This window comes from Onychomys torridus, chromosome 7 (assembly GCF_903995425.1).
Source record: "Onychomys torridus chromosome 7, mOncTor1.1, whole genome shotgun sequence".
NCBI classification, from domain to species: Eukaryota; Metazoa; Chordata; class Mammalia; order Rodentia; family Cricetidae; genus Onychomys; species Onychomys torridus.
Genome location: NC_050449.1, coordinates 1379614 through 1406460, shown reverse-complemented (window position 1 = coordinate 1406460; position 26847 = coordinate 1379614). Strand labels below are relative to the sequence as shown.

The window sequence follows — 26847 nt, the reverse complement described above, 5'->3', positions numbered from 1 at the left end:
TGATTGATTGTTTCTCTCAGTGTCTGTGCTACTGGTGTTATATTTAGAAAGTGCTCTCCAGTACCAATGCATTCAAGAGTACTTCCTACTTTCTCTTCTATCAGGTTCAGAGTAACTGGATGTATGTTCAGGTCTTTGATCCACTTGGACTTAAGTTTGTGCATGGTGACAGATATGGATCTATTTGCAGCCTTCTACACATTGACATCCAGTTATGCCAGCACCATTTGTTGAAGATGCTTTCTTTTTTCCATTGTACATTTTTGGCTTCTTTGTCAAAAATTGTATGTTCATAGGTGTGTGGGTTAATGTCAGGGTCTTCAATTTCATTCCATTGGTCCACATGCCAGTTTTTATGCCAGTACCAAGCTGTTTTTATTATGGTAGCTCTATAGTAGAGCTTGAGGTCGGGGATTGTGATGCCTCCAGAGGTTGTTTTATTGTGTAGGATTCTTTTGGCTATCCTGGGTTTTTTGTTTTTCCTTATGAAGTTGAGTATCAGGCCCTCTGGATAAGTGAGACAATTGAATAGCTTGAACTGTATGGGAGGCACCCAGGCAGTGGGACCCAGACCTATCCTTAGTGCATGAGCTGGCTGTTTGGAACCTTGGGCTTACACAGGGACATTTTGCTCAGCCTGGATGGAGGGTACTGGACCTGCCTGTACTGAATCCACCAGGTTGATTTGAATCCCCAGGGGAGTCTTGGCCCTGGAGGAGATGGGAATGGAAGGGAGGGGTTGGGGGGAAGGTGCGGGCAGGGGCGGGAGGGGAGATGACAAAGGAACCCATGGCTGATGTGTAAAATTAAAACACAAATATAATAAATAAAAAAGGAGAGAAAAAAAGAAAAGCCTTACTACCATAAAAAAAAAACTTTTTCAATTAAGTAATATCTCATAAAAGCAAACCACTACATGTTTTATTAGCCTATAATTAGAATGTATCATTGTTGGCACCCAAAATGCTTTTTTAAAAAATGAATGCATGACTGGTAAACTTTGCTGATCACTCCACTGATAACTGCCCCATGGAATTCACTAACGTATTTCCACATCTCTTTTCTTTCATAGAAAGCGGAGATTGCTATTGCACCTCTGACAATCACTTTGGTACGCGAGGAGGTCATCGACTTCTCTAAGCCTTTCATGAGTTTAGGCATCTCTATCATGATCAAAAAGCCTCAGAAATCTAAGCCAGGAGTGTTTTCCTTCTTGGACCCTCTGGCCTATGAGATCTGGATGTGTATAGTGTTTGCATACATTGGTGTCAGTGTGGTCTTGTTCCTAGTCAGTAGGTTTAGCCCATACGAGTGGCACACTGAAGAGCCAGAGGATGGAAAGGAAGGTCCCAGTGACCAGCCACCCAATGAGTTCGGCATCTTTAACAGCCTCTGGTTTTCCCTGGGTGCCTTTATGCAACAAGGATGTGACATTTCACCCAGGTTAGTGTCAAAACTGGTACTATTCTCCAGTTCTCAGAGATTCTGAATGTTCTCCACAGTTTCTTTCTGTCTTGCTCTCCAGGAGTCAGAACATTATCTGAAATGCAAGAAAAAAATTGCAGTTCTCCCATAATTATATTTTATAACTAATTCCTTCCAAGCTACCACAAAACATAGATACATCATAAAAAGTAACTTCCTCAACAGAAAAGTAATTATGCAATCTACTGCCACTCCCCAGAATTATTTGTAATGGTATTCATTCAGTGGCTTGACAGATGTTAAGCAAATCTAAACTGGGAAATAACATAAAAATCCCATTTTTATGGTATCTCCTGTCAAAAAACTGTTGCTGTGGCTGTTATTGTGAACCATCATCAAAAATTAATATTGAACTTAACTCACATATCTTAAGGGAAATCTCTGCTCTGGGTTTTCTGAAAATGTGAATGGGTATGTTTCGCAGTAGATGTGTATGGTTTTTCATAAAGCACATAAGAAGGCTGAGCATCAGGGGACGATCTTGCCATGTAAGCTCTATGCTAATTTTATAGCTATGTTTCTACATGGGGCATCCTGATTTACTTTCTTTCCTGCCACACTGTTACTGAAACACCCAAACTCCAGTTTGCTACATGAAAAATGTTTGATTTCTCCCACAGAATAACTAAAAGAATAAGAAGCAAAATGTTGGATTTTATATATTTGAACAAAAATATATGTTTAGAAATAATGTGAGCCCTAAAGGAGGCCAAAAATCTGAAATTCACGAGGCAGGAAATGGCAAAATCTGCTTAAGTTTCAATAATATAGGATTCAGAGGCAAGAAGGAAGAATCAGAACAAACCAAGTTTTTTTGAAGTGAAGGTTAAGCCAATACTAGTTAAAACCAGCAGATGCCGTATTTTAAATCACAAAGGACCTAATTTAAATTAGCAAAGATGGCAAGAGGTAAAAGAACCACAGGAAATTCCAAGTTTTGTTTCACAAATGGTAAAAATGAGTGAAATTAATTATGAACATTCTTCCCTGTATTTTTTTTTAATTTATCTTATTTTAACTTTCCTTCTGTAAGTTACACTCACCTCCATAGCCTCGGTCGACATGGCTATGTCAACAAAAAATATAATTTTAGGACATCTGCTCAGGTCAAAGTAAGGTCTCTTGAGGTTAAATCTTCCCATCTCACTTAGTCCAGACTCATTCTGACCTCCATGGCATCCTGAAGAGCTCTGATGGGCTCTCCCTCAGTCTCTGAAAGGTGTGCAGAAAAGTCTAAACTCTATCTTCTGCAGCATGAAGAGAGGCTAAAACACTGCCAATTAATCCAGAATACCATGTTGTCTTTTATCAACTTCCTACTTCAGAGATGCTGGGCCATCAGAGGTACTGAGGACATTAATCAGATTTCCCTTTGCTGTCTTCCAGAAAGGACAGTTCCACATTTCTGTCCATAAAACAACAAATTCATGTGCCATGTCTTTGGTGACACTGAATTTTAGCAATAATGTAAAAGACATCATTGTGCATCAGTGTAAGCCTCATTTTTTAGTAGACTAACAGAATATAAAACAATATTTGAGACTGTAACTTTTAAATATGATTGGGAATTGGTGACATTTCTTTCTTCTCTCTGTGGTTTAGAAAGAGGTAACTGTATGATCTTATCCATGTTTAGATCCCTGTCAGGTCGAATTGTTGGAGGTGTCTGGTGGTTCTTCACACTCATTATTATATCATCTTACACTGCTAATCTGGCTGCTTTCCTGACTGTGGAGAGAATGGTCTCCCCCATAGAAAGTGCAGAAGACCTTGCCAAACAAACAGAAATTGCATATGGAACACTGGATTCCGGGTCAACAAAAGAATTCTTCCGAGTAAGTCACAGGAACCTTCATAATTCTGAATTCTAGGCAATGTTTGCAACATTTATAGCATGAACTAGCTACTGTGGATTGGAACACACAACAGGAACAGCTGACTTTACTATTCAGTGTGTCTTCTTGGGTTTTTATTATCGTAATTTTAACTTGCCAATGGTGCATACTACAAGAGGAAAAGGCTTTAAGAAATGACAATAGTAAAAAGGTAACTAAAGTCACTTTATAATCTGATTTACCCAACATCCAGTGTTGCTAGCTCTCTGATCATTTTACTTCAGGCAAGATTAGAATTGTATCTATTTTGAAGATTCAAGAATATGAAAATAGAAAGCAAACCTTTCTTTTAAAGAAAGACTGCATTTAACTTGCTGTATCTGACACCCAAAACCTCAGTGTGAAGCTCTTTTATGAGCTGAATCACTCTGTAACCTATTCCAAAACTGTAGTTTTCAAAGCAAAAGGTTTGCTTCCTTACAAAATCCTATTGGCAAGAAATGTACCTCCTTAACAATCGTTCTGGAGACCTCTATAATGACGGCTCTGGGGACCTCTGTAAGAATGTATGGAGTTTAGATTTGGTGACTTTTGTTTGGCAGTAAAATGTTTCAAATTGATACAACTGTGTCACACATGTGGATGAGGCTCCTTTGGCTTTCTGTCACTGAAGCATGGGTGTTTGTCTTAGTCTCTTCTGGGCTTTTTTTTTTTTTTCAGTTGTTCCATTGAGGTTAAACTGTTTTTAAACATTTTAATTTTTTTATGACAGTGTTTCTTTGTGTAACAGCTCTAGCTGTCCTAGAAGTAGCTTTCTAGACCAGGATGGCCTTGAACTCACAGACATCTGCCTGCCTCTGCCTCCTGAGTGCTGAGATTAAAGGCATGAGCCATCAGCACCAGGCTAGTTTGTTTATTTGTTTGTTTGTTTTATTTTTGTTGTGTTGTTTTTTAGTTAACAAATTAAGTACTTTAGTTCTGGATTTTGTTATTATGCTTTGTTCTTATCTGTGCCTCTCTCTCCCATACTGTCTTCCTCATGTCTGTTGGTGTTTCCTTCCTGTTGGTCCTCTCCTACCTCAGAATGTCCTCTTTGCTTTGAGTTTCCTTCTAATTTGGTTCTTCCTAGGTATCCAATACCTACTTACCAATGTGCACAGATATTGCCAGCTTATTTTGTGAATTTGGGACCAAAATATTAAAAAGTAGCCAACAAGACATTTTCATAGATATTGAAGTAAATGGTAATGAATTTATTTTGTATTTAATATCAATTATTTGAAGACAAGAGGTGGTAAATTAGTTGGAATGTGAGAGATGTTTCACTATTTTCTAATCTATTTTGAAGATATGATAACTTATATTCTGGACTTTTAAGGATCATCTGAGAGAGTGACATAAACACAACCAAATGTGATGTTCTGTGTGCCAGCTTTAAATTTACTTGACTTTTTTTAGATAACTTTTAAGAAGGGAATTTTCATTTTCATTATATAGTATCACAAATATTTACACAAATCTAAATCAACAACAAATCATTCAAAGCTTGATGAAACAAACCAAACAATGAATATTGGGCTTAGTGTTGAGTATCAGCCACAAATATTGATTAAAAATTTCAAATGATCTAAAAATATTTGTGAATTTTTCTGAATGACTAAGTAATTGTCATGACAGTAGTCTTTATTAACAATATTGTCCAGATAAAGCTACTTAGTCAAGCCTTCTCTTAACTTACCAAAGAGGTTAGTAACATTTCCTGAGGTTGCCTAGAAACCATTCTGTATCAGAATAGAATGCTGTCACTCAATGTCTTCCATTGAGAAATGATGAATTATTCTCATTAGATGACAAAATTGCAGGTTCATCACCTTGTCTTGAGTAATGAAGGGAAAAGACATGTCATGTTGATACCTTGAAAAAACAAACAATAACTTACTATAAAGCTCTTGAGCAGCCAACACAGTGCAGATACTTCTTGATCTTTACAAAGTTTCGTTTTTTCCTGCTCAAATTCTGAAAATTGGTAAAGCAGTTAAGAGGCTATATTAATAAGACCTGTGAAAACAAGGAAAGCTGCTTCCATAGTTTAACTCTTCCCATATAAGCTTGATCCCCATCAAGCCTATAATTCTTTCTCTCTTGTCCAACTTCAGATTTAAAATGGGAAGAGTTTTATATGTGTAGGTATTTATTTTTATGGAACACTCGAAACAGTAATGGGATAACCAAGTAATTTTCCCAGGAAGAACAATTTCAAGGATCTGTACATTTGGGTGTTTTGATGAAAACACCATTTGCCTTCTACCCTGTTTGCTTCCCTCCCTCCATTCCCATTCATGGTGACCTGGTTTATACAAACCATTTGTCTGATGAGCAGGAGAAACAGAACTTGAAAGGTATTTTTATACTTGTCAGGAATGCTTTCTTGTAGGTACACAGTAATGGCATATGGCAGTTCCACTCAACACCTCAGGCAGTGAGTGGCCCATAGGCAGCACTGTACAAGAAAGCACTTCTGTTATCTACTGCAAAAACAACTTGGGTTATTCATGGGGGGGAATTATATATGCATTTGCCTTGGATTCACCCCATTATGAAACTCCCTATACTTGGGGTTCTGCACACCTTGTTAAGCTTTCAAAAGCATTCTACATGTCAGTCATGGCAGCCTGCCATCCAAGCACTTTCACATTACATACCTGACTCAGGCACACTGATTTGCACTTCAACACAAATTGAATCTTGTGCCTATTTCAGTCATCAGCAAGATGGAAGAATAAGTTAGGTAGACTACTAGCTCAGGCTCTAGAATATTATCAAAAAAGACACGGATGAGATGTCCCCAGAACACAGGCCCTGCTACCTGCACCACCAGCAGAGGAAAAGTAACTAAATATCCATTAGAATGCGTGATATACATTTTCTATTAAATGCATGTATATAAAATACTTCATATGTGAGGAATGAGAATAGCATTATTAAAACTCCAAGGATTTTTTGAACTAATACATTAATGCTTTAAAGCACTGAATTCTTGGACATTATTGCACAATAACAATAAAACAAGCAGATCTGACATTTCTAATCTTTAAAAAATGACTTTATATGTTCTATATTTATTACCTTAAGGATATTTACTTCTCTTGCCTTATTTTTAAGTATATTCCACAGTTGAAAGATTTAGGGATGTAAAATGTCTGTGACTGTTATGTTTATTAGCTTGCTGGGTCTGCAGAATGTCCCTTATTTCAGCCCTTTTCTTCAAATTTGTAAATATTTGCTTGCCCTCACGCATCAGTGTAGCTGGAGACCTCTCCAGCCCCTGCCAAGCCCTGTTAGTCCGACAGCCCACTTATAAAATAAACACACAGATGCTTATATTATTTAAAATGCTTGGCCATTAGCTCAGGCCTACCATTGTGTAGCTCTTACTCTTATATTTAGCCCATTTCATTAATGTATACTTTGCCACGTGGCTCTTGGCTTACTGGTACCTTACATCTTCCTTGTCCTGGCGGCCGCTGGCAGTGTCTCCTCCTGCCTTCCTGTTCTCCCAATTCTCCTCTCTCTTAGTCCCGCCTATACTTCCTGCCTGGCTACTGACCAATCAGTGTTTTATTTACCAATTAATCATCCACAGCACATCAGCAAACACACTTGCATCCCAGGTAAGCATGTGCAAGGCTATTATTTCTAGATTTATGCTTTTGACTCCCTTCATATTTTGTGTGTGTGTGTGTGTGTGTGTGTGTGTGTGTGTGTGTGTGTGTGTGATCTTGTCCAAGTCAGTCCACTTTCAGCCAAAGACAACATTTCTAAACCTTGCCACAGAGACAAGACAGGCCCAGCATTTCCCGTGAGCATGCTTTCATCTGACCTCTGACCTCTTCCCAATGAGTCTGCTTATTGTTGGTTGCTTTTCACTCTTTGGGCTCTCACATTTTTTGTCTTGGAACAAATGCAATGATGAGCACTGGTGTGTGGTAGTAAGCTATCAAACAATAAATACTAGCTAACACTTTCCTATCTTACCAAATGTGTGTTTTGGAAACTGTGGAATTCATGTGGCTCTTTTTTTCACATAAAAGTGTATTTTGGGAGCTATTGGGATGGCTCAATAGCTTAAATACTTGCTGCAAAAGCCTCAAAACTGAGTTTGATATCCAGAACTCATGAAAGGAGACAATTGACTCCCAAAAGCTGTCATTCCGCCTCAGCACATGCAGTCTGACACCACAGCCCTGAATACACACACACACACACACACACACACACACACACACACATACACACTAATAATAATAATAATAATAATAATAATAATAATAATAATAAACAACTAAAATTTTAAAAACAACTTAAGTAAATTAAGTAGTGAGGGTAATGAAAGTATATAAAAGTAATTTTAAAAAAATAAGCTTCTTGGCCAGAGTCATGTGGTTAGAATGGTACTAAAATGAAGTATGAAAAAGAAGTCACTCTCTTTAAAGCCCAGTGTGTTGTCCTATTTGTTGATTTTGTCAGATTCAGTCTCAAGCTGTCAGAGTCATCTGGAGCTTGGAAATTGTTCAGTGGGTACTCAGTCTGTATTAACATGCTGTTTTCTTCTTTCCTGTATTTAATTTTCTTTGCATTTCCTCCAGAGATCAAAAATAGCAGTGTATGAAAAGATGTGGACCTACATGCGATCGGCAGAGCCGTCTGTGTTCACTAGGACTACAGCTGAGGGCGTGGCTCGTGTCCGCAAGTCCAAGGGCAAATTTGCCTTTCTCCTGGAGTCCACGATGAACGAATACATTGAGCAGCGAAAGCCCTGCGACACAATGAAAGTGGGAGGAAACCTGGATTCCAAAGGCTATGGTGTAGCAACGCCCAAGGGTTCCTCATTAAGGTGGGTGGAATAGTATAACAATAGATCATGCATTGTTATAGTATTCCACCTTCCCTGATGTCCCTGAAAGAATTATTTTACTTTGTGTGTGAATATAGTATGTTTGTTGGTTTATTTTCCTTTTCTCCATTTCATACTTTTGATCAATGGTCAGGCAAAAGCAAGTTTTTCATTTTGATTCTAAAATGATCATAGTTGACATTGATTTTTGAAGGCCATATAAAAACCAACGTGGTTGAACACTAGCTGCTTGCAGTGGGCCTAAATCATGGGTGTTTTATTATTTCTAGATCTCATCAACTTTTTCTATTGTTTTGCCCACCAAAATTGATGCTGCCTGCTGCCATTGTGTCAGTAGTGATTCTGCATTTTATCGTTCTGTTTAAACATTATTCCAGATTCTCAGTCAGAAGACATCCACTTCCTACAAACAGAGAGATTTCCTTTTTCCATTTCAGTGTTTTGTTTAGTATGGCATCATTCTATTTCAGACTATGGTGAGGTTGTACTGGTACTGTTTGAAATCATGACGACTTATAAAACCAACAAGACCTAGACAGAAGAGTAGGCTCTGGCTTTATGGTGCTTACTCAGGTCACACTCCCATATATTTTAAAGCGAGTGTGGTATAAGTAAGATCTGTAAAGTTAGAACAAGTATGCCTCAAAAATGTTTGTAGATAGACTTTGCCAGGGGGCTCATAGAAAAAGCATTATCTGTATGGGTTAAAAAGGAGACTTTCACTCTTACAAAAATACTGGTCCACTCTACCCTTTGCATCCTTTCGGTTCTCAACATAGAAAATTCATGTTTACATCCAGGAAGCAGAATTTCCTATTTTCCTTAAGTAATAAAGGCTGGTTTGAACCTACTGGTGCTAGAGCCCACCGCAAGTGATAACTGACAAATCACTCTGGTCTCAGTACTACTTAGAAGAGAAGCACAAAGTACAGATTCAAGAGGAAATCACAGGCCTTGCTAAAGGGCTTAACCAAGAACCTGTCTTGAGAAGTGATGTCTCTGGTAAGCCACTGACAACTAACTGAAGGTAATGAGAATTGTATATTGCCCAGCCACAATGAAAGCAATGCCAGTGTCCTGTGGTTGTTTTCATTGGCTTCAGAAAGGGAACTTCAATGAACTTGGGTGTGCTGGGCTTGGGGGAGGGTTGAGATACCTATTTTGAAAACAAATGTGGGTACTGGGAAGGATTAATGCAATATAGTGTGTTGGGGAGAATATTCTGTGAATGGGAAACTTTTTAAAGGAAATAGAAAAGGTAGTCAGTAAAGACAAATTTGAGTACAGATTCTGGCAGTTCTGAACTCTGGTTTATTTGAACAAATATCCCATATAAAACTAGAGAAATAATCAAGGAAACACCACACTAATAAATTACCCATGACAGGACCCTAACTAAAAAGATCTCAGCCACTTAGAAACTTACACTGCCACCAGGGTGTTTAGACTTTTTTGACATTTTTTTGTACAGTGTGTTACAAAAATTACATAATTGCCATTAAGTTGAGTATCAGATAAACTTCTGTTAAGGTAGCAGTACGAGAACACTTTAATGTAAATAACTTACAAGAACTAGAAGGGTGAAAGCAACTATGGTTGATGTATAGATCTGTGGTCAAGCTATTGGTTATATTCCCTGTCTGACTCTTTTAATTAATTCTCCGGGGATATAACTGCCTGTGTCTTCTGATGAAGTCAAGCTTCAATGACTGAATTTGGCCCTAAGATACAGTGTGTCTGCCTCCTATTGATGGCTAGAGAGTTTCCTCTTAAATGTGTCACTTTGTCAAATCTACACTACAGGCTTTGTTTGGGGCGACGCCAAAGGGCTTCATCTGTCTAGAACTGTATAATAATTCCCCCTCTTTTCCTGTCCTTGCTAGATCTTGTTAATGAGGCAATTGTTAAACTCAGCTTCCTGGAGGGGGAGTTTGTTTATGCATTTTGTTTTCTGTACGCCACAGTTTCCTGAGCAAGCTGGTCCCTGCATGCCAAATCCACAGTCATTTTGTCCATGTCTTTGAGAGCTCTGGAAGGGCACTGAAGGCTAAAAGCATTCACCTTTCCACTGTATTCAGTCCCCCAGCCCCTGCCATATAAGCAAGAGGGGTCTGTTGAATTGAAATTCTTATTCTCCCTCCCCTAGAAGATTTGTCTTTCAAGAGGGGCAAACCAATACAGAATTGAACTAATAAGCATCTTTTGTACACATTAGTTTGTAGAAACAAGTTTACATTAGTTGCATTCATAAAGCAAAATTCAGAGGGCACACCATCATCAGGTGTTCCTGAAACATGTCTTACTCATTCAGCAGAAACTTAAATCTGTTTTCCCATAGAAACTATTTTTTTAAATCTGGTCTTTGTATTAATTATGTTGCTTATGGTAGGACATATGTATGCCATTGTTATTAACTGTGGCTTCCTCACAACCTCTGTTGTGATTGACTAAGCAACTAAGAAAAGATAAAACAACAACATTTCCTTCTGTGTTGTATAAGCATAATCAGATAAGGCTGGGAAATGTCTTGCCATGTTCCTTTTACCTGGAGTTTTAAGCTTCCATACTTTACTATTTGTTCAAAATGCTACAGAATAAATGTCACAGAAAAGCAGAATAGAGTGACATATAGTCAGAATAGACAGTCAGGCCTTTGTTCTTTACTGTGAGCTTTAAAACAAGCACAAGCAAGACAGTTGCAGAGAGAGCATCTGTGACTAGTCTGAAAATGTCACTGTAGGGGCTGAGATGTAGCTCAGCACTACAGAGCTTGAACAGCAAGCACCGGCCCTAAGTGCAAGCCCAGGCAATGAAAATATTCAGGTCACCTGGCACAAGTGACAGACAGTGAAAAACAGACTCTTAAAATTCAGAAAGACTTCATTTCAGAACATTATCTACTGGACATATGTGCAAATCTTAAAAACATTAAGTGTTTAGTTGTGGACAGCTCTGAAACTATTAATTATTGTACTTTAGCAGAAATTCTCCAATTCTTAAATGACAGAACAGTTTGAGGTATACTGATCTTTTTTTCTTCCTCCTGAATCTCCTTTGTACATGCACATTCTTGTTTAGGATTCTCTGGATTCCATGGTATTCTCCACATCCCTTCTCCAGTACCCTTAACTACCCAAATTCACCATGAAAGGTTTTCTCTGACTAGCAAATTCATAAGGGTTATTCTAAAGTATGTATTTCGAAAGGTATGATACTAAAATGTAAAGGTTAGATGAAAGAAGAAGTTTATTTTAATTTTAATACTAATGCCATCAACACTATCACCCTGCACATTCAGATTTACCATGGTTTGAATACCTTTTACACCATTGGCATTAAGTATTTATACCACAATAAAGTTATATGTGTTATTTTGAAATTGCCTTCAACTTTACTACATTCTCTATACTACTTTAATTACTATGTTATCAACTTTACCATGTGATAAATAATCCATTAAAAGTTTTTTAGAGTGATTTGGTTAATAGAGATGTTCAAGGTATTATGTAGCATCTTCACATAACCACCAAGATATAAAGCAATGAGTCTCATCTGCTGATTTATTCTGGTCCTTATGGAACTTTATACCATCTTGATCCAAATACCTAAAGCCAAATTAAAATCCTGTAGTTTCCAATGCTTTTATTAACAATAATACTTCTCATATCAAATTTATCTTCTCTGAAGATGTTTGTAGAACTGTGTCTAAAATACAGATTTTTTTTTTCTGACATCAAAGGTAAATGGTGATACTTCAAAAGATGGTTACTCTGAGAGCATGAATTCTGAAAATGTTAAAGCCTGGTTGGACTGGAGATGCTCAGCATCAGTAGCTCATAGCAACAGGAGCTAGTTCTTGGAAACCAGGCCTGTCATGGTTCTGTACAGCAGGCACTCCAAGCCTCCCTGCAGCAGCATGGCATGGGGGATTGAGTATAAGAAAGAGAAGTAGAAACATCATCTTTTATTAGACTTTCTCTTTCAGTGTGTAGCATAGCCACTGGCCTCATGGGATGTTTGAACCACATTACCTTTCTTTCACATTTTTCCAGAGCAGATGTGTAAAAAATAATACCCTAATTTGTGTATGAGGGATATATTATCATATAGTACCACTTTACAATGTGAAATTTGTAAGACATATTTATCATAAGTTTAGATGCACTTAAAAAGTTTAGAGAAACAAAATTTGCTGCATACTGTGTGTGAGAATCAAATTTTGATTTTTGGCAGAAACAAGTCAACTTTTAGTACTTAATATAAATATAGAAAAGCTCAAAAATACAGAAACATGGATCTTGTGGTAGGTTGATTTCCACTTTTCTGAGGAACTGCCACACTGACTTTCAAAGTGGCTGCACAAGTTTTGCACCCCCACCAGCAATGAAGAAGTGTAGCCCTTGCTCTACATCCTCTTCAGCATAAGCTGTCATTAGTGTTTTTGATCTTAGCCATTCTGACAGGCATAAGATGGGATCTCATTTTGATTTGCATTTCCCTGATGGCTAAGGATGTTGAACATCTCCTTAAGTGTTTCTTGGCCATCTGAGATTCTTCTGTTGAGAATTCTCTGTTTAGATCTGCACCCCATTTTTCAATTAGATTATTTGGTTTGTTGATATCTAGGTTCTTGAGTTCTTTATATATTTTGGAAATCAGCCTGCTGTCAGATGTCGGGTTAGTGAAGATCTTTTCCCATTCTGTTTTTTGTTTTTGTTTTAGTTTTTGTTTTTTGAGACAAGGTTTCTCTGTATAGCTTTGCTCCTTTCCTGGATCTCACTCTGTAGACCAGGCCAGCCTTGGACTCACAAAGATCTACCTGCCTCTGCCTCTTGAGTGCTGGGATCTTTTCCCATTCTGTAGTGACCATAGCAACTCTTATAAAGAAAAATATTTAATCTGGATGGCTTATTTACAGTTCAGAGGTTCTGTCCATTATCAACATGGTGGGACATGGTAGTGTGCAAGCAAACATGCTGGAGAGGTAGCTGAGGGTTCTATATCTTGGGAAGACAACAGGAAATAGTCTGTCTCAGTGGGCATGGCTTGAGCATATATAAACCTCAAAGCCCACCTCTACAGTGACATACTTCCTCCAACTAGACCACAATGACTCCAACAAGGTGAAACTTCTTAATAGTACCACTCCCTTGGGGGCCATTTTCTTTCAAACCACCACAAGCTTATTACTGAGTACCAGTTGGCTGTAAGTGAGTAAATGTTCATTTTTGTCTTCTGGAAATGAGATGTAGTATATTCCTATACAATAATACAATTTAATACAATATTTGATTAGTTTTTTGCACAATTTCATCATGTATGTTGATCAAATCCACTTCTCATTCTCCACTAATTTCTCCTGGATCCTCCTAAGATGGCTTCCTGCCAACTTCATGCCTTCTTCTTTTATTTTAGCATATCTCACTGAGTTCTGTTAGTGCTGACCCTGACTCTATGAGCATAGGTGTGCAGACAATTACTGAATCAGTGGTTAGTTACATCTCCAAGGAAAAATTACTCTTCCTCCTCTAGCAGCCATCAACTGCCAATATAGCTCCTTAGCTAAGGGTGGTGCCTCAAGAGCCCCTTCCTACTGTGGGAGTTTTGATTGGCTTGATCTTTAAGCACCCAATTTTTATACCAAGCAGTATGATAAAAGATGTTTGTGAATGTCCTCCACATTTCTTATTGACATTTGAACAGATGCTCCAGAAAAGCAGACTTTTGTAATCCCATTTTGTTTGATAGTCTATCTGGCTAAGGATTAGATGAACAGGACAAAAATTGGTCTCACCGTTTAGCATTCACAGACATACAAGCATGCAAATTCCCCCAGTGCTATATAGCACTTAAAGGCTCCCTAGTTTTCTATAGAGAAGCGGATATTTACTGTGAGTACCAAGTTTTTTGTATTCACAAATTAAGATGACATGTGGTAAACACATGGGAAAACACAAAAGGACCCATTTAGTACATCCTTCCTTTTTCAGATGTTTGAGCATTGTGAAAAACATGAAACTTTCTGCAACCCTCAGGAATTTGAAGTTTTAAATTCCACTTTTTGGTAGTTGAAAAAATGGTTAAAATGATGGCTCCCTTGAAGAGGAAACAAACATTGCTTTTTTTCTTAGGTTTCTAGGGGATACACCATATATGATGTATTTTTCCTTTCTTGCCATTAGATCCAAATCCCTTGGCACATAATTCTATAGATGGTTGCTCGCTTCCAATTGAGATTTTTCCAGGTGACTTGAAGTTTTTCATTCTGGGGACAGGTTGCAGACACCTGAGCACTTAATACAAAGTTTAAAAGTTGCTAAATTTAGTGTTTAGTTTTTTTTCATCTTTATCTTTACATTTATAAGTTATATTTTAATGACTTTGGAGAAGGTAAGGATTTTGTATTTGTTTTAATTCCCACTACTTCAAAGAAAGATATATTTAATAAAATGAAATTTCTACAAGAGAAATTGTGGATTTAAACTTTTGCAGCTAGACTAGACCCCAGCTCTGCTATTCAAAAAAAAAAAAAAAATTCAAACTATTAGTCTTTCAATTAATGCACTTGCCTCATAGAAAATAAAATCAGCCATTGTAATGTATATCTGTAATCCCAGAATTTGGGAGGTGGAAACAGAAGGATCAAAAGTTCAAAGTCATTTTCAGAAAATAGGGAGTTTGAGGGAAGCCCAAGATATTTGATACCTTATCTCATAAATAAATCAATAATAATAAATAAGGGTGAATTTTTTAAGCATGCAGAAGTGAAAAGCAAGTATGTGGTGGCTTTTGTAAGCATGAATTACCTCTTTCTATCATGGTGAACAGAAGATAGATATAGGTTCCCTCTTACAAATCTTCATAATGGTATTAGAGTGAAAGCATTCCAACAGAAGGTTCTGTAAAGTGAAAAACGAGAAAGTAGAGCATTGTAGATACTCAGATAAGAAAGTAAAAACCGATGGGCAAAATGCAGCATGAGAAAGGATCTCCTAACAGAAGAGTAGGTGGAGAAATATATAAAGCCAATATCCTAGAAAGTAGACAAATGAGCAACAGATACCAGTAGGACTAGACCTGCTATTTCTGGTTTTGTGTTGAACTGGACTTGCTAATCTGAGCAGAATATAAGAACAAGTTGCTCTCATTTAATTCTTAGCTGCGAGACAAACACGTTACACAAGAGAACTTAGCTATTTGAGACTTTCAACATCCTCAATTATACCTGGCCATAGTGAATCAAAATGTATAGGCATATGATGCCTATATTCCCAACACAGGAAGGGCAACTGTGGCATCATTACCAGAAGGTATTAATATAAAAGGCAAAAGCTAATGTGTACTTGGGGTTTGTGTGTGAGAACATTGCATTCTTGTGTTTTGAAATGCACAGAACAGAGTTAAGTGAAACATCGCCAGGCTTCCATTTGTTCCATTAATATTGAATTTGCCTGTACATTCAACATTCTCTACATTAAGGCTTAAATTTTCCAGTATAAGGTTTTGTTTGTTATTCTCTGTAACATAGATTTGTACAATGATTACAAAGTGGTTCATTCGTAAGTGCTTTTTAGAAATAACTCTTCAATGAAGAGAATGTGCATCTTAGCTCATAGGACTGTGAGTCTACAGATGACAAACCGATCTGGCCTTTATAGCAGAAACTGTATTTCACTTATGAATAGCTGTGCAGCCTCAGAACATCAGCAAAGGTCAAGTAGCTAGTTTTGTGGCAGTATTTGCAGATGCAGTTCTTCAGACATCTTCCTAAATGAAAGCATGTAGGATAGGGACAGCCTGGGAAGTTCAGAGGGTAGGGGCTGGCCTGGGACCTTTAACAGGCTAGGGGAAGCCTGGGCCCTTCAGTTCAGGTTGCTCAGGACCACAATTCTTGAGTTACTCTTATAAATCTGGAGAGAGAAGAGAAGCCTTTGAACCATAGTGCAATAGATCCCTGCCCCTTATGCTTCTAGAACACTCTTATCTGAGAGAATAGACACAGATTAGGGAGAAACTGGAGAAGAAAACATGGAATAAAGATCTTTATACTTGCAATAATTAGGAAGGCAAAGAAATTTTGTATAATCTATAACATACAAGTTAGAGGGATACATAGTAAAGTGAACATTAATATAAGATTCCTTAATACAGTTCCTCATGTTGTGGTGACACAAACCATAAAATTATTTTCATGGCTACTTCATAATTGTAATTTAATGACTGTTATAAAACTAAATTGGAGCTGGGCGGTGGTGGTGCACGCCTGTAATCCCAGCACTTGGGAGGCAGAGGCAGGTGGATCTCTGTGAGTCTGAAGCCAGCCTGGTCTACAAAGCGAGTTCCAGGACAGCCTCCAAAGCTACAGAGAAACCCTGTCTCGAAAAAAAAAAAAAAAAAAACACTAAATTGGTCTTAGGGGACCCCTGTGAAAGGGACATTTGACTTCCAAAGGGGTCATGATTGAAAACAGCTGCCTTAAAGTTTATTGTTCTGAAAATGTAATCTACTCCTCAGTGTAACATTTTCTGCAATGATGCTTTAATGCAATTGTATGCTGATAATCACCTTAGTAGATCACAGATAAACATTGTTTTTCTGCAAACATGAAAATCTGCTTCACCATCTACTTCATTAGAATATATGAGAAAGCATCCATTCACCACTATAGATGAGATAAAATTCTTGTGTCTCAAGATAGTATCAGCCAAAATGGAACTAGCTTTATGCATTCATGTTTAAGAGAGGGAAGATAAAAATAGTTTGGCAGTTACAGAACAATGTAGAAAATAGTAATTATTCTGATTTAGAATTATATTATTCCTTAATTTAGAAAAAGAAAACTGAAGCTCATTACTTCAAAGGTTTCTCCTCATGCCCAAAATAGACCTCTAGCTCTTGGTTTCAGAATGAACTAACAGGCATCTAAGATTGCTTTGTTGTAGACATACAGTATCACATGCAGGGAAATACCTAAATAGAAAGTCATATTTCATAACTCCAGATGCCTGAGCCTTCAGAGAAGCAACCAATTCACTAGTTAAAAGATTTTTTTAAAGAAAAGATGAGTAGACTAGCGAAACATTAAAATGTTGTTAGCTCATTGTTTATCTTTTTATATGCAGATTTTTCCAAAATTGAACATCATTTCTTTTACGTAGACAGATCCCACAACTTCTGGGAATCTAAAATCTAGGAAGAGATGCATAGAGAATGAAATTCACTTCCAAAAACTTATGTACATTTCAATGTATGTCATTCATAGCACACAACTCAACAACATAGGAAAACTAAAAGCATTGAAATCATCCATTCTACTTCAATCTTGTTTTCAAAGTCTACAATACTGAGGTGTTACAGAAATTTGGCTTTAAAAATCTGACTGGCTATACAAAGACATATAGCTATCATATTGAAATAAGCTAGATTTCACTTAGGTTACATTTCCTTTTTATTCCAGAGTACTCAATGGAAAACTGAGTACAGATAAGTCTTTAAGAAAACGTTGAAGTGGGTTATTCTTTTGAGTACTGTTTAGCAACTAACAGGAATAAGAATTATATTGGAGTTTCAATCAAGTAAATGAGATGCTAACAGCTACTCACTTTCAGAGTATGTGAAAGCATACATAGATTCCTCTTCTATGTTGCTTCACTGCACAGACAGATAAAAACCACCCAAAATGACTACTTCCTAAGTCTCTCTCTGAAGTGGAAACAGGCCAAAGTCTTACTGGGACTAATCAGTGACATCAATTAGCTCCAGCCCCTAGATGCCTCTCTTTCCAGATATTTGCAGCTAGCCCTTTGAAAGATTCAGATAGGGTTTCTGTGTGTAACAGTTCTGGCTGTCCTAGAACTAGCTTAGTAAACCAGGCTGGCCTCAAACTCACAAAGATCCACGTGTCTCTGCCTCCCAATGCTGGAACTAAAGGCGTGTGCCAACACCACCAGTCTCACTTGTTTTTTACCACCTAGAATCTTTAACATAAAAGCAAAATTTTATAGTAAAAATCCATAAGGGAACTTAGTGCATAAGAGAACTAAGACAGTACCTGTTTTACATTTGAAGCTACTCAAGAGACTTCAGGACGCAGAGAGCTGGCCTGGCATCTCCCACAGCAGTCACTTTCTATTAAATAATGTAATAATGGCAATATTACATTGGCCAAAAAATCTGTTCATCTAATATTTAATTTCCTGTTCAATTTGATCACTTTAGAAGGTGTTTAAATTGGGTTCATATAAAAATGCTCACTGCAACAGTATAATGTCACTCTTTTCAAACATATGTACTTCTTCTGACTCTGTTCTGTCACTTTATTGTAGGGATGACACTATAAATAAGGGTTAGGTGACTTGCCCAGAGTTCCCTAGCTGAGATTAGAGCTGATGTCTTCTGACTCCTTTCTCCAGTGCTCTTGTGGGAGAAGATTTATAAAATATACATATATTTTAAATACATACATATTTAATATGAATACAGATCTTTAAATTCTTTCTTGTCTCAGTTTTGCCAACAACAACATTCTGTCTTGTCTCAGATAATGCCAGGGTACATTAGAAATATCTGCATAGGATTCAAGTTTGCATAAATTTAAATTTATGTGAAAAATAGGATAAACTTGTATTTAGCTGAGGAAATTAGAAGTAGATAACAAATCAGCTAAAGAAAGACTTTACCATGGTTAAAGCAGGTTCCCACAAAGATATAGAAAATTAATTGTCTAATATTCTCCAATATCTGACTTGTTCAATCAAGAAAGAAGGGATTCTTAGACTCTTGGAAAGTACCATGCGATGGGAACCAGCTTCAGAGTACTTCATGAGAGAAGCTGCTTGGCTATGTATTTCAGTCTCCAAACTCTCTAGACCTCTTTTGACTTGTAAGACAGGGAGAGTCAGTCTCAGGTGATAGGAACAATCTGGTTTGGAAACAAGCCACTTCCTCTGCTTTTATCTGTTGTATTGTGAAATAGAAAGGTGTTTGTAAAGGTATTTTTCAGATAGAGATGCAGGTCTTACACACCTGTGAATGGAAATTGCAATGAAACATTGGCCTCATGCTTTTGATGATGCACATGTGTAAGAAAATCCAGGGGCTGGGGATTTAGCTCAGTGGTAGAGTGCTTGCCTAGCAAGCACAAGGCCCTGGGTTCAGCTCTGGCAAAAAAAAAAAAAAAAAAAAAAAAGAATCCACAGGAGACACAGAAGATAGAATTAATGTGAAAGTGCAGAAGGATTTGTTTGAATATTATTGAGAACAAGTCTTATGTTTACATATGTAGATGTGATACAAAGAATTTACCCCATATAATATGATATTTCAGTATATAATACTTGAGAAGATGTTTTTAAGGACATTATAGTAACCTTGGCAATGTCAATACTATTAATTTCTCTTTCATTTTTCTCTATGTCAAGTAGCCATCACTTATCTCTAAAGTGTAAATGCTGCATGGTCACTTTAATTTTTCAGTCCAGGCAATATATCTACAGTTGTTTTCTTCCTTTGATTTCTATATTATTTCTAAACACAAAGATTTTAGTTCAAAACTGTAACAACCATGGATGAAACAGGTGTTTTATAAGATAAAATGTACATTTTTTTTTTTTCATTTTAAGCATGGTTTACAATTTTTGGTTGTATTTGTCTCAGGGAAAAAGTAGTATATGATTTTATAATGTTTAGAGGGAAAACAAATAATTGTCAGGATAGACATTTTCAGTATATTTACTAATGATAAAGAAGAATATTATGCCACAATTGGAAAACTTTATTACATTTATCATGAAACTTGAAGGTCATTAACATTCATAGGGTGACTCCAATGCAAACCAGATGGAGTGACAGATGCTGGTGTAACACAGAATTTGCCATAATGTTTCCCCCCTGCACACTTTCATGATGACCATTAGAGTACTGTAGACATTGTCCCTCATTTTGCTGTCTCTGTAACATACTGGGACATACTGAGGTTCCAACATGCATCCATCTGCTCACCCAATGTCATTTTACTTGATGAAGTTTTTTAATAAGTTACCCAAAGTTAAACAACAATAGTACATGATCTTGTATGGGTTCAGGCTCATTCTTGGTCTCTACTCTCCTTTATGTCTCACGGAATTCAACCAATTGTCTGGTATTTGATTTTATATGGGAGCCAATCACCCATCCTCTCTGAAATTATGCCAAAGGATAACTGTAAACTGACTTTAAGATCAAGTAACTAGGAAATACCCTCAAAAGAGATAAGATAATTCAAACATTTCAAAGACTATATAATGAAAAGTAAATATTTGATAATACATGTAAATGAATACATTCTCAGACTTGATCCCAGCAACCAGTTGGAGTTAAAGTTACATTCATCCAGATATGTGACTCCTTGGAAACATGTCATGTGATGAGTGACTGGGGTGCTATTGGGACCATTATTGTTGAATACTCAGCCTTATGCTTCTTTCACCACGCTGTCCATCTTTCTAAAGACACCAGGAGTCCTAATTAGTCACAGGTGCTTTCAGGAGGAAAAGCCCATCTGATAATGGCTATAGAGCCCTGAGCTTACATGAACTGCAACCTAAGCCTTGTTGGTAGACGAAAACAAAAAGAACCTCACCTACGTTTACTTGTTTCAGATGAGACTTTCCTCATCTTCCCTCAGCATATTATTTTCAATTTTTATCATAATATCATTTTTATTGGATCAGCTTAAGTGCAGCTCCCCACACAATGTTACTCATAGCACTATAATTTTATTCCTATGGGCAAGAGGAATATCAGAACACCTCCTTCTCCATGGGAACTCTTGATGCTTCTTTCCCTATCACTCAAGCAATGCCATTCCATGAAATTTCCTGCTGTAAGCCAGCCTGAAATTCATAAGAGTTCTCTGACAAGACAGACTAATTGAGTAGGGGACACTTTATTTTCCATCTTATACAGCTTTGTTCATTCCCTTTGGCTTAATATTTAAAATGGGTTTCAATTGGATTCTGAGAAAGCCCCATCATATCAGACAGTTGGTAGTATCCTGTGAGACCTGAGGAAGGGGTTGGCCAGAACTGAACTTGACTTTAATACAAGATCATGTTCTATTATTGTTTAACTTTGGGTATTTCTCCCCTAGGAGGAGGACAGAGGAGAACTAACCAGCTCCAGGACCAAGGTAAGAGGGGAGTTTTCTTTCAAAAGAATGGGTTCCATCCATTTGAAGGAAACCCCTCCCCCACCTATTTGTTAATCCCTTTTTCTTTATACATTTATATTTTTTAACCCAGAAGCATTAGGGAACCAGCTTGTTACCTATGCATAGTAGTTATTTCAATATCTACTTACAAATTTTATAACAGGATAAAAAAGAAACCACACAAGTTATAATAGTTGTATGCTACTGCACTCATTTTTTCCATCCTCATTAAATATCAATGCCAATCTTCCATTGAGATTTAAATTCTTTACCTGTTCATTTCTCTGTATATAGAAATATTCATAGTTACTATCAATCAAACCATAATAGGCAAGAAAGTACAAAAATATTAAATTAAACTCCAAAATGTTTCTCATAAAATACATTGTTATCAAGAAAAATTTTAATAAAAGATGCTGTTATAAATTTAATGATAACTATTTTTAAAATAAAATCAGGCTAAACTTTCAAGATGAAGTAATATAGTCTTAGTAAGTTTTTTTTAATGCACTATGTGGAAATTATAGCTAGAAAAATAATAGGAAAGGAAAATGGTTTCTTGAGCACTATTTTCAGCTGCTACTACACCCTCCCTTATTGGCTTCTTGATGTTGACTTTAATAATTTCCATAGTTTGTTCACCTTCTTCATTATTGTCTTTGAAGTCATCAATATTTCCTGTGTTTGGTGTCTTTTTCACATTGTTTTTCCACAAGAGAGTTCCCAAGGGAAGATACAAAATGTTTTCGGACCCTCACACACATGCCCTCCGACACACACACACACATATACACAATAAAAAAATGGAATTTTAAGCTTTGTCATTTTTAATTAATAATAATTACTGTGTATTGGAACATATTTGTATTATGAAGACTGTTGTCTCAAGGATAGGCAGTTAAGGGACCAGAAAGAAAATCATTCAGTTTATAAAGCATTTGTCATGCAGACTTGATGATATGAATCCAGGTTCTCATAACCCATGTAAATAGTAACATGCATAATCCCACCTCTCCTATCATGGAAGGAAGGCTGGGACAGGAGAATCTCCAGAAAATCATGAGCCAGCCAACTTTGCTTACATGGGTGTGAACAACAAAAGACACCGTTTTCAACATGGTGAAAGAAGATGCTCACCACCCAAATATGTCCTCTGACCCCCACATATTATACTACTACATATCTGTATTCACTCATATGAATATATACACAAACACCTTATAATGACAAAGATATTTTTAAAATAAAGTAAGATAAGCAGATAATACCTTTTTGGAGAAAGGTGTAAACTCAATGGTATTTTTAAGAACTGCAAACCAGACAGAATTCTTTGACCAGAAATCCTAGTGTTCTTCCTTTCCTGAGCTGACAATATAGCCCTGAACACGGGAAAATCCAGACACTTTTCATTCTTTAGCTAATCCTTTGTGCCAAACACTAGTTTTACCACTCAGGTTCCTTTTTCTATTTTTACTATTCTCCCACCTAACTAAAAGCCATTAAGAAAGATAAGATTATGAAAGAAAATCTAGTAACACAAATATATTTTGTATGAATAAGCTCCAAATACTTGCCTATTGTAAAGGAACCTAAGATCTTATACCAGAGAGAAAAGTTGAATCTGTTCTCACCTAAGAATTTTTACAGAAATTCTAAAATATTTTAAAATAAAAGTGAGCTAAATAAAATATGTAGTGAAATAAATTTTAGTCAAATCAAACTATACATGCATTTGGTCTCTATTAATGATAGATATGACATTTAATTTGTCAAATGACTGTATTAACTGTTCCAATTAGTAAATTTAGTGACAGAAGTCTTATCTAAAGTTGTTTTACAAGCTAAATGTAGTGAATGGAATGAATTTGCAAAAGGATCTTACCTGGGCCTTTTGATTTTAAATACAGATGGCAATATTATATTCTCCTTGATATTAAAACAGCAATTATATTTGATTTTACCAGTGTTTTTCCTACTGGAGAAACAAAGTGCATGAGTGATCCCTTTATTGATAATCCCAATGAAACACCAGCCTCAATTATTTTGTTGATAAATTACCTCTCATTATTCTTATAGAGAATATTAATATTTCAGTGTTAATATTTCTTGCCAGCATTTGATAGAAAGCATACTTTATATCATATATTCCCACAAGTCTGTTGGGCTCCACAGCAGGAAGATTCCCTTTCACTGGCCACCACATTAGTCGTGTGCTTTAACTGTGTCCCTGCAAAGGTAATTCTATGTGGTACCAGTTACAGAGTATCATATCTATGGCTTGTTTTACATCTGGACTGAGATAAAATACCCTAAGATACTACTGCTGCTCTCTAAGCAAGCAGAACACAAACACATATTACATTGCAAATAAGCCTATGACTGAGCTGTGACTGTCCCTCATAGAAGTTGTTATCCTTGTACAATCTGAAGTATCTGAGAGAGACCTTATAAAGAGGGTCTAGATAGATAAGCAAGGAATATTGGTTGAATGAATAAGTCTTAAGTGGGCAAATAAAAGATGTAGGAAATATGAGAGGAAGGAGGAAAGAAATTACTGATTAAGGAGCTATTCAATTTGGAGTCAATTCTAAGCAAAATGCCTTTGGAGCTATCAGGAAACTACCCTGACTAGAGGAAGAAAGGATGTACCTAGAGGATGAATGTGCTGAATAGATTCAACTCCAGCGTTGAGTAGGTGTTGCCAGTGAATAGCCTTCAACCTTAGGTACCCCTTTTCCCATTTGTTGAATAGAGTCAGCCTTATCATATGATAAGAACATTATACTTTAAAAATACAGATAGGCCTTGAATTTCAAAAAAGCTACAGTATCTTGAAGCAATCACAAATCATGGAAAAGGTATTTGTTAGTGTGTTATATTCTTGAAGAGAATAGAGTTCATTCTGGCTTTGGGCACTGAGAGAGTGAAACAGCCAGTGGACGTGGTGCTAAGTGATAAGGACCAGTGCTGCAAAAATGAAAATATGAATTCAGGGGCACTTTTCAGAATAACAGTTCTTAAAGATGGTTGACCATAGTAATGGAATGGAAATGACAATTAAAATTAGACTTGTATGTTTTTATTCTGCTATTCCTTCTGAGTAAATTTTCTTATTTATTATAAAAGATCAGAAGGTTTTCTTGTGACAATATTCTTGGGAATCCAAAACTTTGAGATTAGATAGCTGAGCATGTTGTATGTATTCAAATATGCATCGTATTCCAACCTTGGGAGAAAAGGCTGTTACCGTGTACTTACATCACCACCATAAAGTTCATTGAGATCACTTCTTAAAGAAGATTGCCTGCAGCTGTTCTGTCAATATTTAGGAAGTAGATGTTGCATTGACAAGTACAACCGCCTTTCAGGTTTTAAGTGAATATGAGTGTAATAGTGAAGTCAGAAATACCAAATTACTCATGCAGAGTAGATATAAGGTCCCACAGCTTAAGCAGGGAAAACCTCACCAAGTCTGACAAACTTCTCAGAAAAACACAAGTTCCTCAGAGAGACATAACAGGATGGAAATAGCATTGAAACACAGGGAAGAGCTTTGACAAGGAGCAGAGTGTCAAAGTACTTGGGAAAGAGCACTGGACCAGAAAGCAGATGACTCCCAGCCAGTAGGGCTTTGCTGGACAAGTCACCTAACTGTCATTAGGCCTCCCTGATCATATCTGTGAAGTGAGAAAGGAAAATAACCTCTAGCCCACATGTTGACCCCCAAAATTCTCAAGATTCTAAATCCTTAAAGCTGTCCTTGAAAGTTCTTAAGAAACAGGCAAATAAATAAAAGGAAACATGGCCTGTGGTTCATAGAATAGAAATTATATTAGTAAGAATAAGGAATAGGATCTAGAAGGTAGGAGAATCCATAGTGCAGAACAGAGCAGAGCTTGCACAGCTTGTACTCATCACAGCAAGGCTTAGGCATGTAAAACATCCTACATGCAGTGACTGACAGCAACCAGTTTTCAGTTTTCTGAACTGTACTTTAGACTAATAATGACCTCAGCTTGAAAAGCAAGTTCTATTCCTGGAAAACACAAAACATCTTACAGTCCAGCTGTTGTGGTCTCATCCAAAGCTGCCTTTAGTAACACTTGCAAGTAATAGAAACAGTGAGGCAGAGAAGAGGAACACCATAGATTCTTTAAAACCTCAAAGGAGATCTACTATAAAATTAAATTGACAATATTTAAGAGGATTCCTTGATATTTTCTCAGTTTATTTAAATGTAACTGAAAGTATCTTTCAATAATTTTCCCATCAATGTATCATGTAGTTATTTTAAAATCTCTTTTATGTTTACTTAATGATCGCAAATTGATGTAGAACCCAGGATATCACTTCCAGACAAATGACAGACTCAAAACTTCTCTAATGAAATTGTATAGCCAGCATGGTATCAATTTGGTTTTGTATCTTCTGATTCTAATAGGCATGCACAAGAGAAGTCACATTTACTTTTAAAACAGCTGTTGCTAGAGTCTACAGCAGAAATTTGAATCTATGTGCATCACTAACTTTCCAAAGTCTAGGAACCACCTGTAATCATGTGCCAGTTAATGTGTGAGTGTTTTTTCATGTTATTGACAAAACATCCAGCTTTCACCAAATTGTAGAAGAGACCAATGATTGAATGTAGGTAACAAATTGTAATCGATGATCCAAAATTAACAATATGAAACTAAACTCCATGAAATATTGGTGAAGATTAACCTTAAAATACTCAACATTAACATAATTTATAGGCTAAAGGAGTTTGCTTTTCAAGCACAAGGACCTGAAATCAAATCCCTGGAACCTATATTTATTTATTATTTCTTATTTATTTATCTTAAAACATGGGCATGGTCATCTCTAACCTCAATACTGTTGGGGGGCCAGGGACAGGAGAATCACTAGAGCTTACTGGAGCCAGCCTAGATCCAAGCTTAGTGACTGATGCTGTCTCAAGGGAATAAGGAACCAAGTTATAGAAGAAAACACCCAATGGTCTCCTCTAGGCTCTGCATGAATAGGCATCCATACCTGAACTCTCTCTGTCTCTCTCTGTCTCTCTCTCTCTGTCTCTCTGTCTCTCTCTCTGTCTCTGTCTCTCTCTCTCTCTCTCTCTCTCTCTCTCTCTCTGTCACACACACACACACACACACACACACACACACACACACACGAGATAGAGAGAGACAGACAGACAGACAGACAGACAGACAGACAGAGAAACTAAACATTTCATGTCACAATCTATAGCTAAGGCTCTAAATGCCTAGCAGACAGCCTCATAGTAATGACAATGATCATTGAAGACTAACCCCTTTTAGCCTTATTCTCAAATAAGAATTGGATGTGTACATTCCAAAGAACAAACACCAAAAAATATTGCTGGAAGCTAGTGCAGTAACTATTCATTTGTTCAGCTC

The 26847-nt window shown here is 36.8% G+C and overlaps 1 protein-coding gene across 7 annotated transcripts in view; it reads left to right on the top strand.

The window, feature by feature from the left end:
• Nucleotides 1-26847, top strand: part of Gria4 (glutamate ionotropic receptor AMPA type subunit 4) — a 375087-nt gene that overhangs the window by 326612 nt on the left and 21628 nt on the right. For all 7 annotated transcript variants that reach the window (XM_036191822.1, XM_036191821.1, XM_036191820.1 and 4 more), the window contains exons 12-14: nucleotides 1073-1443; nucleotides 3122-3320; nucleotides 7967-8214. In XM_036191822.1, the coding sequence (XP_036047715.1) occupies nucleotides 1073-1443; nucleotides 3122-3320; nucleotides 7967-8214 (818 nt within the window). The remainder of the gene's footprint in view (nucleotides 1-1072; nucleotides 1444-3121; nucleotides 3321-7966; nucleotides 8215-26847) is intronic.